Source organism: Microtus pennsylvanicus, chromosome 1 (genome assembly GCF_037038515.1).
Source record: "Microtus pennsylvanicus isolate mMicPen1 chromosome 1, mMicPen1.hap1, whole genome shotgun sequence".
Lineage (NCBI taxonomy): Eukaryota > Metazoa > Chordata > Mammalia > Rodentia > Cricetidae > Microtus > Microtus pennsylvanicus.
The window spans coordinates 156371518-156387185 of NC_134579.1; the positions used below are offsets into that span (position 1 = coordinate 156371518).

The window sequence follows — 15668 nt, forward strand, 5'->3', positions numbered from 1 at the left end:
ACTGTCATTGCAACTGTTGTTGAAATGGAAAATGCAGTTCAGAAGGGAGATGAGGTCACAGAGCCTCAGACCTTTATTCAGAGTTGTGCTGCCTACCTATCCCACAGAACTGGATTCAGGATGTCACAAGCAACACACAGAGCAGAATGTTCAGTATAGACTATTCAAGTGAGTATTTGGTTCATACAGGAAGTAGAGCCAGCAAATAAGGTGAATCTGGTAAGTGTTCATATCTGGAAAGAGGTTTTTTTTTTTTTGTGGAAACAGATGCAGTGAAAAAAATAATTCAAGAAATGGGAAAACTTTCTGAGCTTTAAAAAGCAATTAAGGAAGTCTGGTGCCACCCCATTAAAAATCTCCCATCTACTCAGTATAAAATAATGAAATCTCAGGTGATTATTTAATATTCTAAATAATCATGAAATCTGACTTTAAAAGTGTGAGAGGATTGGAAATCTTGTCACCAAAATTTACATTTACACATTCTTCACATTAAATGAAATTGTTCAGTGTGACAATCATAGATTTTGGTGTAATAGCCTCACGTGAATAATATGGATTTAATTGGCATCGTAGTAATTATTTAATCCTGTAAAGGTGGACCTGCTTGTGGTGTAAAACTTGTTTCTAAGCAGCACAGCATTTTGGTCTGGGGCAGGAGCTATGTTTCTCCCATAGTCAGTGGTTATGACTGCTAAGGTGCTTTCCATCTTGAACTTGGGAACAGAGTGCTGTGTGGAAAATGATGTAGTAAATATGAAGCATGCACATCCTTAAACCAAGACAAACGTATCTTTTCTTATATCTTCTGATTTAGTAATAATCTCATTTCAAAGCAAAAATAGGGTGAGTTTTCCAGTTTTCAATGCAGAATATTGAGGCAATCCATAACTTTGTTCCAGGTCAAGGATCCCACCACACAGATACTTCCACACCCTAAATTTCCTTTGAACTTGAATTATTTCAACATTAGTGTTCAGATAATATTCCACGAATAAATTTTAGTTTAGTGTCTTTCCAAAATCTTGATATGTTATTAATTTTTGACTTGATCAAGGAATTAGCAAATATAAGTCTTTAAACTGGAATTCATAACTAATTTTCCTCTCTGTCTAGATCTGTTCCTGTTAAGGTACATGTGTGACTTTAGTTGAGTCCCATTGTACTTGTGAGTTTATGGGAGAGAAAGAGAATATGTGAGGGCTGTGTTGGTAGTGGTGAGTGCATGTGCGTAATACAGAGGATTTTCGTTGGAAAGTGTATAAATGTTTATGTGTAAGTAGTTGTGTGATCATGTGTTTGTGTGTTTCTATGTGTGTGTTTATGAGTTTTTATCTGTTAATGTATACTAGTGTTTGTGTATCTTCTCTGTGTGTGTCTTGTGAGTCTCTCTGTGTGGAGTCAGAAAAGAAACTCGGCTGCCTTTCCTCAAAATTTTATTTTTGTTTGTATTTTTTTCCTTTTTTTTTATTGATAAATGGAGAATAAAGAAAAGAAAGAAAAAAAACACAAATTTCCACCTCCTCCCAGCCTCCCATTTCCCTCCCCCTCCTCCCATTCTTCTCCCCCTCCTCCCACCCCTCTCCCCTTCCCCCCACTTTTCTCCCCCTCCCTCTCCAGTCCAAAGAGCAGTCAGGGTTCCCTGCCCTGTGTTAAGTCCTAGGTCCTCCCCCCTCCGTCCATATCTAGGAAGGTGAACATCCAAACTGGCTAGGCTCCCACCAAGCCAGCACATTGCATAGGATCAAAACCGCGTGCCATTGTCCTTGGTGTCTCATCAGCCCTCATTGTTCGTCATGTTCAGAGAGTTCAGTTTTATCCCATGCTTTTTTTGGTAACAGTCCAGCTGGCCTTGGTGAGCTCCCAGTAGATCAGCTCCACTGTCTCAGTGGGTGGGTGCACCCCTCGTGGTCCCGACTTCTTTGCTCATGTTCTCCCTCCTTCTGCTCCTCCTTGGGACCTTGGGAGCTCTATCCAGTGTTCCAGTGTGGGTCTCTGTCTCTATCTCCATCCATCGCCAGATGAAAGTTCTAGGATGATATGCATGATATTCGTCAGTATTGCTCTAGGATAGGGTCATTTCAGGTTCCCTATCCTCAGCTGCACAAGGAACTAACTGGGGGCCTCAGCTTGGGCACCTGGGAGCCCCTCTAGGGTCAAGTCTCCTGCCCATCCTAAAGTGGGTCCTTTAACTAAGAAATGGGGTTCCGTGCTCCCCCAGCAATACCACTCTTGGGAATTTACCCAAGAGATGCTCTATCATATGTCAAAAGCATTTGTTCAACTATGTTCATAGCAGTATTATTTGTAATAGCCAGAACCTGGAAACAACCTAGATGCCCTTCAATGGAAGAATGGATGAAGAAAGTTTGGAATATATACACATTAGAGTACTACGCTGCGGTAAAAAACAATGACTTCTCGAATTTTGCATGCAAATGGATGGAAATAGGAAACACTATCCTGAGTGAGGTGTCCCAGACCCAAAAAGATGAACATTGGATGTACTCACTCATAATTGGTTTCTAGCCATAAATAGGGGTCACGGAGTCAACAATAGGTGAATCTAAAGAAGCTAAGTAAGAAGGTGAACCCAAGGAAAAACATATAGTTATCCTCTTGGATAAGGGAAGTAGACAAAATTGCCGGGGAGAAAAGTGGGATGTTGGGGGTGGGGTGGGATGGGGGTAAGGGGAGATGGGGAGAGAAAAAGTAGAAGGAAAGGAGGGGGGACTTGTATTTTTTTTTTTTTTGAGAAATCTCTAACTCTCTGAATGTTCTAGGATTGCTGGGCAGGGAGGCTCAAAATCCCACTTGTTCTACCTCCACAACCCTTGGATGATAGCTGTCTGCCACCACACAATTTTGTTAGTTGTGCAGGTGGAGCTAAAGCTTCACTTGTACAATGCAAAGTCATCAGCACAAGAGTTATTTCTTTAACCTGGCAATTTTTATGCCACACTGTTATATTGAATATCATTTTCTGCACAAGAAGTGAGTGTAAAGGTAATATAGTTCAATATTTTATTTGATAGATAGTAAGGTGTGGTCCCTCAGAAATTTAATTGATTTCAAAATGCATATTGAGTCTGTCTTTACTTCATAATGCCAATTAATGACAGGTAGTTTATGATTGACTGGGCTATAATTTGAGCATGGCATTTTAATAATGCCAAAACCTTGCATACAATTGCCAGTTTTGAAAAGAAGCTGAACATCAATTGTATGCTTGAAATTGTGGCTGTCATAGCACTATGCTGCCCAAACTTATGTGAACATATAAGCAGAACACAAATGTCCAAATTTCTTTTTTTATCTTTAATAATAGACTTTAATGCAAGTATATAGACTTACTGTGGTTGTTCGAATAAGAATGTCCACCAAAGATTCATATATTTGATTGTTTAGTGAGCAAGAAGTGACACTACTTGGAATGAATTGGGAGATGTGACCCAGTTAGAGAAAGATTTTCACTATAGGTGGGATTTCAAAGGCCCAAGCCAGGCCCAATGGTTCACTTCTGGCTGTCTGTGGGAAACAGGATGTAGAACTCTCAGCTACTTCTTCGGCACCATGTCTGCCTGCATACCATCATGGTGACTAATCCTCTGAAATTTAAACAAGCCCCAATTAAATGCTTTCTTTTATAATGCTTTTCTTTCATGGTGTCTTTTCACAGTAATAGAACAGTGACTAAGACAGTTACTATTTATTATCCATTTTCTTTTTTTATTTATTAAAAATTTCCACCTCCTCCCATCCTCCAATTTCCCTCCCACTCCTCCTCCCCCTCCCTCTCCAGTCCTAAGAGCAGTCAGGGTTTCCTGCCCTGTGGGAAGTCCAAGGCTCCCCCCCCTCAACCAGGTCTAGGAAGGTGTGCATCCAAACAGACTAGGCTCCCAAAAAGCCAGTACATGCAGTAGAATCAAATCTCAGTGTCATTATCATTGGCTTTTCAGTCAGCTCTCATTGTAAGCCACATTCAGAGAGTCTGGTTTGATCACATGCTGGTTCAGTCCCAGTCCAGCTGTCCTTGGTGAGCTCCCATTAGATTTGTCCCACTGTCTCTGTGGGTGTACTCACCACTCACTGTCCTGACTTCCTTGCTCATCTTCTCCCTCCTTCTGCTCTTCATCTGGGCCTTGGGAGCTTAGTCCAGTGCTCCATTGTGGGTCTCTGACTCTATCTCCATCCATCGCCAGATGAAGGTTCTATGGTGATAGGCAAGATATTCATCAGTGTGGCTATGGGAAAAGGCCAGTTCAGGCACCCTCTCCTCTGTTGCCCAAGGACCTAGCTGGGGAAATCCCCTTGGACACCTGGGAACCCCTTTAGAGTCAAGTCTCTTGCCAACCCTAAAATGGCTCCCTTAGTTAAGATATCTTCTTCCCTGTTCCTATATTCACCCTTTCTCCATCTCAACCTATTTCCCCAAGCTCTCCCCAATCCTTCCCTTTTCCCTTATCTCTCCCCTTCCCCCCAACCCACCTCCATCCCCGTGCTCTTAACTTTTGCCCAGCAATCTTGTCCACTTTCAATATCCAGGAGGATGACTATATGTTTTTCCTTGGGTTCACCTTGTTATTTAGCTTCTCTAGGATCATGAATTGTAGTCTCGATGTCCTTTGTTTATGGCTAGAATCCACTTATGAGTGAGTACATATCATATTCCTCTTTTTGGGTCTGGGTTATCTCACTCAGGATAGTGTTTTCTATTCCCATCCATTTGCATGCAAAATTCAAGATGGCATTATTTTTTACCGCTGAGTAGAACTCTAAAGTTTATATGTGCCACACCTTCTTTATCCATTCGTCTATTGAGGGGTACCTCGGTTGTTTCCAGGTTCTGGATATTACAAATAGTGCTGCTATGAACATAGTTGAACAAATGCCTTTGTAGTATGATTGGGCATCTCTTGGATATATTCCCAAGAGTGGAATTGCGGGATCCTGAGGTAGGTTGACTCTCAGTTTCCTGAGAAACTGCCACACTGCTTTCCAAAGTGGTTGCACAAGTTTGCATTCCCACCAACAATAGATGAGTGTTCCCCTTACTCCACATCTTCTCCAGCATAGGTTTTCATTGGTGTTTTTGATTTTGGCCATTCTGACAGGTGTAAGGAGGTAGCTCAGAGTTGTCTATCTCCTCTATTCTCACTGCTGCAACCCTTAAAGAATCTGGAGAATTATTACACAAGCTTTCCCTCAAGCCTTATCTCAGCAATGAAGACAATGCCACTGTCTACCTGAAACATGTTGCCAAATGAACAGGTTTAGGCAGTAATTTCTAGTTGCAGCTCTATTGGCAGTTTTCAATTTAACTCCAGTATGTCTTTGAACTCAGTGAACTATTTAGTAAGTACTTATTAGTGAGAATATGTTTTCAGTTGTGTGACAAATGTGAGCACACTGTGCATTTCTATAAATAGTCCTATGTCTTTGAAAGCAAGTTTTAGCCACTGGAAACAGAAAGATATTGTTACCAGGGAGGGCCCACACATTTCATAGTGTCAGTGGGAATCCAGAAAGTTCTCTTGCTTCCCATTGTCTTTTCCTTCTCTGTACTGAACAATGGTTGCAGTCCTTCTACCAGACTCTCAAATGGAGGATTCTTTCCACTTCTCCATTAATTTTGAAATGACTCCAGCCCTTGACTGCTTATATGTTGGAGTACTTTTCTGTGATGGTGAACATTTTTTTCTGTCCTCACAGGTATGCACTAGCCTCAGGTCGGTGTGTCCAGCCAAGTTTCCCAGGTGGGTAAACTTAAGAAGTTCACAACCACAGTGAGTTTTAATTGTCCTTAGTACAACTCTGTACTTTGATAAATTTCCTTCCTTGTTGATTTCATTATCAAACATTACAAAGTTTAATAAAGCATTAATAAGTGAAGGAGTGTCTTCAGGTGTTAAAACCTGCAGCAATATGCAAGGAGGTGAGAATAAAATCTCAATTAAGAGTGACTTAAGTCATTCTGAATCAAACCTTTGGAAGTCTGGTGTCAGGCAGTTTATTTCCAGTTATTTCAACACAAGATGAAATGGGAAAATGTTCCTGGTGTTGTACAATTTCTGCTGCATGAGGAAACACAATTGGATTGAGACTCAACAGAGGCTACATGAAATTCTTCCAAAAAGATGGTTTCTGTAGACATGCTACCCATTTTAGCTTAAGGATCTTAGGAAGGAACTGGCCTTGAGTCAGACATACAAATAACATAAAGGTCAAAGGGCTATTAGCCACCTCTTGGTTTTTGTTGTGAGAGCTTGGGGGAACCTCTAACTGTACAATATTAGTGTCATTTAGGGTATTAGACATCTCTGATCTTGTTTGTGAGAGACTGATAGGGCATGGTTCAGCAGATAATGTAGATCACCAGGCTATTTGTTTTTCAAGACAGGGTTTCTCTGTAGCTTTGGAGCCTGTCCTGGAACTAGTTCTTATAGATCAGACTGGCCTCAAACTCACAGAGATCCTCCTGCCTCTGACTCCAGACTATTGGGATTAAACGTGTGTGCTACCGTCACCTCCAATTCTCAGATTCCTGGATGGAAAGACAGATTTTATATCTTTTCCATGAAAAAGGTAGTCTTGTATATTTAGCATTTCTGGTTTCCCTGGAGATCTGTGGGTACAAGGGCCTTTGCGCTCCCAACAAAATAACTATAACAAAGGCTCTGGATGGCATTCTAATAAGCATCATAATGAACTCATAATTTGCATCACAGGTATATCCATGGTCTTTCATGGTTGTGTCTATGTGATATTTGTCCTGTAGAGACTCTAACTTCATATCAATCAGAACTCAACAATTTCCATTACATTTTTGTGATGGGTGATAGCCTAAGAACAACAAAAGCAGCAGTAATAAAAAAACCACATAAAGCATTGATTGCCTGCTCATTGGAAGGATCAAGAAAAAAAATAATGGTGTATGACAAAGTCAAGAATCTAGAGGCTTATTTAGATATTTGCTGAATTCCAGGTCAGTATACATTACAGAGTGAGACCATTACTAAAGTCCTCCATCAAAAGATAGAAATATGAAATTTACCCTGTACAATCCCAAACTGTGTCACTGATAATAGTGTTCTGCTGTATTACTGGGTGAGGTGAGGTTGTTGGAAAGTGAGTTCCTATTGATGTCAGTCTATTTAGAGACTGGATAACTGCTGACTTGTGTTGTGCTCTGTGTAATTGGTCTCAAAATGGAAAATGAACAATTTTTCCTATCTAATTTCTATTTCACTGCATATAGGTTTTATGAATTACTTTATCTTTTATTTTATGCTGCTGCAGAGGACAGTGCCATGTGAGTATCGACCATGGCTATGCACTCTAAAAGAAGTGAGGTGGAATCTAAAGTTAGATGCTAATTTTGATTTTGAACTTTAAAAGGAAAGATATAAATTGAAATGTAAATTTATATTCTCCCCAGTAACTTACAGGTTTTCAGATTCCAAAATATTGACTACAATGTGATCACCGTTTCCATTCTGTAAGATGCCTGCTTATATCAGTGGTTACAAGTAGCTGCTGTTTCTTACTTTACATTTCTGCTATGGCATCATGTTCCAGATATTAGATCCAATGAAAGAACTGGCATTATTACCATTTTTATTCCTTACTGAGTGTGTACATTTGAATACTTCAGCTGTCCTCTGAAGAGTTACTACTACTGTCAAAATAAATTGTATTTGAGAAAATGACTTGGTGTGCTGTACACATTGGTTTGCAGTCTCGAGCAAAAGTAATTCAGGTATACCCATACTATACCTATAGAAATTTCAATTCCTAATTTTCTTTAATCAAGAGATCATTACAATAATTTATATAGTCAAAATGTACTAAATGACACAATGGATGTCAAGGATTTGGTAATAGGAATAGTGTTCTTATTTCAGAGCATAATTGGAATTCTTGGAAATTTTTCTCTTCTTTCCTACTATCTTATCCATTACTTCATTAAACAGAAGTTAAAGACAAAAGATTTGATTTTCACACACCTGTTCACAGCCAACTCATTGATTATTGTTTCTAAAGGTGTGCTAATGACAATACAGGCTTTTGGGATGCAATGGCTTATCAGTGATTTTGGTTGTAAAGTTCTTTTGTATGTTCAAAGACTTGGCAGAAACATGTCCATTGGCACCACCTGTCTCTTAAGTGTATTTCAGGCCATCACCATCAGTCCCAGTGACTCCTGTTGTATGCTTCTGAAAGCCAAAACTACAAAGTACATTGGACTCTGTATTACCCTCTGCTGGGTCCTGTACATGGTAATAAATATGATTTTTCCTGTGTATCTGTATATCAAAGGGAACAGCAAAAATCTGACACACAAAAGAGATTTGGCATATTGCTCCAATGTAGGTTATGATGAAGTCGCAAGCTCATTGTATACAGTTTTCTGTGTATTCTCTGAAGTTTTGTTCTCTGTGATAGTTGCCTGGTCTGGTGGATTTATGGTTGTCATTTTATACAGGCACAAGCAAAGGGTTCAACATATCCGTAGCGTTCATGTTTCTTTTAGTGTATCCCATGAGTCTAGAGCCACCCAGAGCATCCTGGTCCTGGTCTTCACCTTTCTAGGTTTGTATACCCTCTCCTCCATCTTACAGGGTTGGAATGCTTTTGTATATGATAATGAAGGGTGGATAATGAATATTACAGCCATCATTTCTATGTGCTTCCCCACATTAGGCCCTTTTATTATGAGCCATAACTCCATCGCTGTATTTGAATTTCTCTTTTTCTGCATGAGGAATCGAAATATCTCATAATTTTATCATATGTACAAAGATTTGATAGCTTTTTTATATTGTCACTCAATGTGAATTTCCAGAAAGTGAGTGGTGGAGTAGTATATACATTAGAGACCTTTGTCAGAAGCAAACACAATGATGTTCAATGAGTGGTAAAACTGATAGCAATAAATTTTAAGTGACTCTATCATGCATTTTATTACTTATACACAGATTGTCCTGTATCTTTACTTCATACTATTTGTGTAAGCAAGATATTTGGAAGAGAATATCTATGTCAATCTCTGGAGTTAAGGACAAAATAGTTTTAATAATAAAGAAAATAAAGTTGATATCTACTTAAGTCAAGGGTTGTGAGAGTTTTCCTAGACATTATCTTTATAAGATTATTTTCCTAGGTGACTCTAATGAATGATAACCTTAACAGTGTACATCTACTTTACGTACTTCACAGCAGTAGGATGGAAAATGATGTTGAAATGGACCAGTACTCACTAGACTGCTCTTGCTGTGAGCTCTTCCACAAATAATCAAAACCTCTGTTTCTCTTTTAAGACCCTTATGCTTCCAGTCAAGGTGTGTTAAAATTTAATGAAATGATATCAAATATTCAACAAGTATGAAAATAATTACGGCAGTAATCCAAGAAAGATGGTCCAATAAATCCTCTGTCTTCTAAATACTAGTATATAAATATCGCTAGGTTATAGTCACTGTATGCCATTAGAGTAAGTGTCTTCTTGAGAGAATCAGTTAATTTATATCACAGTGCAGAAGATTTTGATTATACATACAGTTGTGACACTGACAAGCAAAAAAGTTTGGTTTTTGAAATAAAATCCTGATAAACTATAACATTTCAAGGATTTGAAGATGAAATGGTAAAATAAAGATATTCAGTATTGAATATAGACTATGTATATAGCTGTTTTGTGTGTAGAACATACTTTTAAATAGAATCTCTTCTAAGTGATAAGAAAATATCTATTTTAAAAAAGAAGCCAAAGATAAAGTTTGTCAATATGATCTCAAATGGATGGAAGTTGTGATTGTCTTACAGTGTAGAAGAATTTAATAGACCCTCATCTTACAGGAGGAACATACCCAAAAATCACAATATATGAGTGAAGCCAAGAGTCTAGTAGAACCTTGTATATACTATGATTTTTGCTATTTACACTTAGTACCTATAAGATGTTATATAACCTAAACATGTGCGAGATTAGCCCAAACAGTTAGTAACAAAACAGAAAGATGATAAAAAGATATCAAAATACATTTCCGTAAGCAACAATTATGTCTAGAATGTTCCATTTAGAAGGAGATAATCACCATTAACTGACCACATTTCCTATATAACTAGATTATGGCCTGAGTGATGTGCACTGGCTTATGCTCCCAGGACCCAGGTTTAGGACCTGGGCAGAGATCCAGAAATCTTATTCAGCTGAGCAGCCAATGAAAGCCACATCCAGTAGTTAGCTCTGCTCTGCTATCACCCATCCCCCAACAGCTCTTCTCTGAGATGCCATTGAAAGGTACCTCCTTCAGCTAGAGAAACAGCTATTAGGAGACTGGGAATGATCTTAAAGACCCTCAGAGTGTATCTCCAGAGAAATTTTTCTAGTTCACTGGTAGCTTGATGAAAACAACAATTTTATTTTTCTCTATCATCTTAACCAGAATTTGCTTTGTATAAATATTTATAGAGTGTGGCAGTTTGAATAAGAATGACTCCCGTAGACTCATATACTTGAATGCTTAGTCATCAGGGAGTGGTACTAATTGGAAGAATTAGAAGCATCAGGAGCCATGGTATTGTTGGAGAAAATGTTTCACTGGCGTTGGTTTTATCTTTTAAAAGTCCATGCCCAGTTAATATCTACATATACGTGAATGAATTCCATATTTGTCATTCTAGATCTGAGTTACTTCACTTGGGATGATGTTTTTATAGTTCCATCCATTTGCCTGTGGATTTTTTTTTATTGAGAAAAGGAAAAAAAAACAAGTTTCCGCCTCCTCCCAGCCTCCCATTTCCCTCCCCCTCCTCCCACCCTTCTCCCCCTCCTCCCACCCTTCTCCCTCTCCTCCTACTCCTCTCCCCCTCTCTCTCTAGTCCAAAGAGCAGTCAGGGTTCCCTGCCCTGTGGAAAGTCCAAGGTCCTCCCCCCTCCGTCCACATCTAGGAAGGTGAACATCCAAACTGGCTAGGCTCCCACAAAGCCAGCACATTAAGTAGGATCAAAACCCCATGCCATTGTCCTTGGCTTCTCATCAGCCCTCATTGTTCACCATGTTCAGAGAGTCTGGTTTTATCCCATGCTTTTTCAGTCACAGTCCAGCTGGCCTTGGTGAGCTCCCAATAGATCAGCCCCACTGTCTCAGTGGGTGGGTGCACCCCTTGTGGTCCCGACTTCTTTGCTCATGTTCTCCTTCCTTTTGCTCCTCATTGGGACCTTGGGAGCTCAGTCAGCTATCACCAAGCTATAATTGATATAACCACAGAGCTTAGGTATAGAGTAAGGGACTAGGTGGAGCAGAGAGGCCTCCCTAGGAAAGGGAAATAGGATAGTTATGAATGGTTGGAAAGATGGGAGGGGGAATGGATAAGAAGGATCAAATGAGGTAGAAGAGCAGAGGGGGATAAGGGAAGAAGTAGGGAGAAAAACAGATACAATTAAGAGCCATTTGAGAGGTAGTATGTTAATACAACAGAAGCTTCCTAAAATACATACATATATGAAGGAGGTCAAAACAGGTTCTTAAAATATATATTATGGCTTCCAATTTAGTGTGTAAAAGAGTCTGTGATTGTTTCTTATGTTTTTTCTTAGACTCTGTTCCTTCTATGTTTGGCTTTGTGTGTTTGCTTTGTCTTATTAAAACATGCTACTTTTGCTTTATCTTATAAAATATTATTTTGCTATTATCTTTAATAATCTATTTGGTGGACAAAGGAGATGGGAAGGAACTTGGGAGAGTAGAGGAAGGAGAAACTATAATCAGTATAAATTATATGAGAAAAACAATCTATTTCAATAAAAAAATTCCCTAAAAAAAAAGTCCATGCCCAGCCAAGGCTGTGTTTTTCTTTTAGATGGGGATTTAGGTCTCAACTACTTCCAAGGCCCACCCCTGACTGCTTTTATGCTCTCTGCTATGATCATCATACAGTTACCCCCTAATTAAATGATTTTGTTCAAAGAGTGCTTTTGTTCTAAGAGTTGTATTGGTTATGACATCTCTTAACAGAATTGAAACAGTGACTCAGACACAGGGTCTCCAGAAAAATCATTAATAGTTATACAGGGTAGTGACATAGGGTAGCTGGGAGAAGTCAAAAGAAGAAGGTGGTTCAGAAAAAAAGGAAAAATAGGCTTTAGGTGAGTTATAGGGTCTGAAACACTATATAGAAATTTTCAAGGAACAAGGGAAAATGACATAAAGGGAAGAAGCTTATCACATGTGTGCAAGGAATTCAGCTTGTTCTAGATTAAAAAGGGCAATGGAGTAAATGGAAGGGTACCGAAAAGTACAAAAGAGTAATGCAGAGAGAAATATCCACAAAGGGAATAATTCCTTTTATTCCAATTCCAGTCATTTTGGCCAAGTGGTTAAAGATTTAATTAAAGCATGGGTTAAATTCCAAAATGTAGAGAGTGGGAAGTTAGAAGGGCCGAGACCTATCTGAGAAACAACTATACTTAGGATTTAGATGAATACTAGAACACTGGTAAATGATGGTTAATGATATTGAGAGATTTTTATAGTAAGTAACATAAAAATGGTAAGATATTTATAGTTGTAAATAGTTTTTCTTCAACTAAACTAAGGTGATGGCTAACTTGACTGTTTGATTTAAAGCTTTCAGCATTTTTTCTGCTCTATATATGTTGATCAGGTACTGACATTGATACTGAATCCTTGTCTATGGAGAGGGAATTTACATTGATATCATGGATATTTTGAGTACTTTAGAGACATCTTGAAAAAGGCCACTTCCAAGATGGCTGATTGCATAGCAACAGAATTTTGCTATAATAGCCCTAACTCTATCACAACTGCCCCATCATGAAGGAATAACAAAACTTCTCTTCAGCCAAAACTCCCTTTTAAACAGTATATGTAGTCCTCTATACTGTTCCTTGGATATTTTAGAGCTTGTCAAAACTTTTCCTGCTATGGTGCCTTTCTTAGTGAATTTTCTATTGCTTTAATAAAACAACACCAAGGCAACTTATCAACAAATCATTGCATTTGGTTTACCATTCCAAAATTTATGATAGTGTATTGAACCATGGGCTAGAAGCTCACATCTTGATATACACCCCTGACAGATAAACAGAGACATTTAAGCCTCCCTAACTGGATTTAGTATGTTGTATTTATAGGTATATATATATATATATATATATATATATATATATATAATATACACAATAGTAATTAAGGAATAAAAGATTATGAATTTGACATGGAGTTTTGGAATCACAGGATGAAATGGATAGGGGAATGGGAAGGATGGAAATTATGTACATGCAGTACTCATGTGTGAAATTTTATTAAAATGAATTAAAATCATGCAACAAACTCAAAATCCTTCAAACACCCTTAACAAACAATCTATATTATGATTTCATTATTGTTGTTTCCTCTAACATGTCTCAACGGGGAAAATAACTACTACTTTTTAGAATAGGCTGTATACAGTAGATAATTGTTTGAAACAAATTCAATAATATCTTTGGAGGTTCCTTGTCTCATAAAGTCATATTAGTGTTCCTCCTTATTTTAAAATTTTATTTTCTGGGTTTCTCCATTATGACCTTGAATCTCTGTCTCACACAATCCTAGGAATCTGGACCAACAGTTAGGGAGTCTTCATGGGAGCAAGCTAGGCCCTCTTCATGTGTTTAGTGGTTGTGTCACTTGATCTGTTGGTAAGGCTCCAAGAAGTAAGATCAGGACATGTTCCTGGCACTTCGCTGGCGTTTGTGAACCTGTTCTCAATGCTGGGTTACCATACCCAGCCTTGATGTAGGGGGTGGATCTTGGTCCTATCTCATCTTGATGTGCCATGCTTTGTGCCAGCCCATGGAAGGCCTGCCCCTTTCTGAATGGAGATGGAGGAGTGAATTTAGAAGGGGGTTGACAGGAGTCCAGAGGAAGAGAGGAGAGGAGAGGAGGGAGGGGAAACAGCAGTCAATATGTAAAATGAATGAAAAAGTTAATTAGTTAAAATAAAAATCTTAAAAACCACAAATTATAAAAATATTTTGTTATTTTCTTAATTTTCATTTTATTTCATTTGTATGTTTTGTTTTCTCCTACATGTCCTCTGAGTATATACTATGGCTTCTGTTCAACATTTTTATGGGATTTCTAAGAGAAATAATTGTGGATGTCTGTTTTTTATAATTTTTCCTAGACTTTTTTTAAATTCTGCTTGCTTGTACAATTGCAATATTTTACTTTTTCTTTTATCTTATTTTTTCCATTTCTCTATTAGCCCATAAAAGACAATTTGTGTTTTAAAGAGAGACAGAAAGGGAGTATATCCAAGGAAGATGGGAAGAAGGGAGGAGCTGGGAATACAGTGATTGGAAACCATAATATTGCTGTATTATGTGAGGAAAAAGTTCATTTTTAATTGAAGGAAAAAATTAATTAAGAAGGTAATTTAAAAATTGTAAAGAGAGAAAATATTATACATATTTACCACAATAAAATATTACACAATAAATTAAATTTCGGAACTATGAGTTGGCTTGGCCTAGTTGCCTTGAAAGACATGCCTCATAGGTTTTTTTAGTTTAGACTCCATGTTTCCTGGAGCACAATTCTTGAGAGAATGAAGTATTCCTTTAGTCAGTGAAGTGTTCAAGCCATTTTGAGTTTCTCTGTATGTTCCCTTAGCAGTCAAGGAAGCATGAGAAATTGACAGGACAATTGGTATTAGACATTAAATTTGTGTACCTATATAACTTGCAAATGTCACTGTATTCTGGCAAATTTGCATTATATTGTGTTTCTGATAAGTATAAAAATATCTGATTGCTCTCAATATAATTATCTCAGTTCAAGTTTTCTTGTGGCCCCTGTAACTGACCTGATTTCACTCCTCATGTCCATATTAGGTGACCTTGTCCAGGTAAATAAGTGCAGGTACATACAACTAAGTTCCATACGAGGATTCTCTCAGATAGTGACTTAAAAATAAAACTGTCTATCTCTGTCTTATTCCACAATCTGCCACTACTACTAATGACCTGAGTTTGGCTGATGGAAGGGGAGAAAAAACTCCTGAAAGTTATATTCTAACAGCTACATGCAGAGAATTTTAGTGTTTAGTTCTCTTTGTACTAACTAAACAACTGGGGAATTTGACCATTTGATTAACTGCTGGTGATGACTTGACTAACTTGATCAACAAGTGATAACTTCTTCTAGTAACTCAACATGAAAATTTGATCACAAAAGATTAACTATTATAAGATTTGGTACTGGCTCTTCTGTAATATGTTGATTAACTCTGGTTCGATGATTATTTTTAACATTTCTTTAAGTGTCTTTCAGCCATATGAGATTCTTTTGTTAAGAATTCTCTATTTAGTTCTTTACCTCATTTTTAAATTGGATTATTTAGTATTTTGATGTCTAGTTTCTTGAGTTCTTTATATATTTTGGAGATAAGTCTTCTGTCTGATGTGGGGCTGATTAAAATATCATTCCATTCAGTTGGCTGCCCTTTGTCTTATTGACTGTGTCCTTTGCTTTACAGAAGTTCTCAGTTTCAGCAGGTCCCACTTATTTATCGCTGCTCTCAGTGTCTCTGTTACTGGTGTTATAGTTAGGAAGTGGTCTCCTGTGTCCATGAATTAAAGGCTAATTTCCACTTTCT

At 38.0% G+C, this 15668-nt stretch overlaps 2 protein-coding genes across 2 annotated transcripts in view; both read left to right on the forward strand.

The window, feature by feature from the left end:
• The window catches only part of LOC142832944 (uncharacterized), a 776034-nt gene that overhangs the window by 344132 nt on the left and 416234 nt on the right, over nt 1–15668 (forward strand). The gene's annotated exons all lie outside the window — the stretch shown is intronic.
• On the forward strand, nt 7860–8783 carry LOC142837646 (vomeronasal type-1 receptor 4-like). The gene has a single exon (XM_075952862.1). The coding sequence runs from the start codon at nt 7860–7862 to the stop codon at nt 8781–8783; it is 924 nt and encodes a 307-aa protein (XP_075808977.1).

Excerpts from the sequence above, each read along its gene's own strand:
- LOC142837646 (XM_075952862.1), top strand. The coding sequence starts at position 7,860 with ATGGATGTCAAGGATTTGGTAATAGGAATAGTGTTCTTATTTCAGAGC.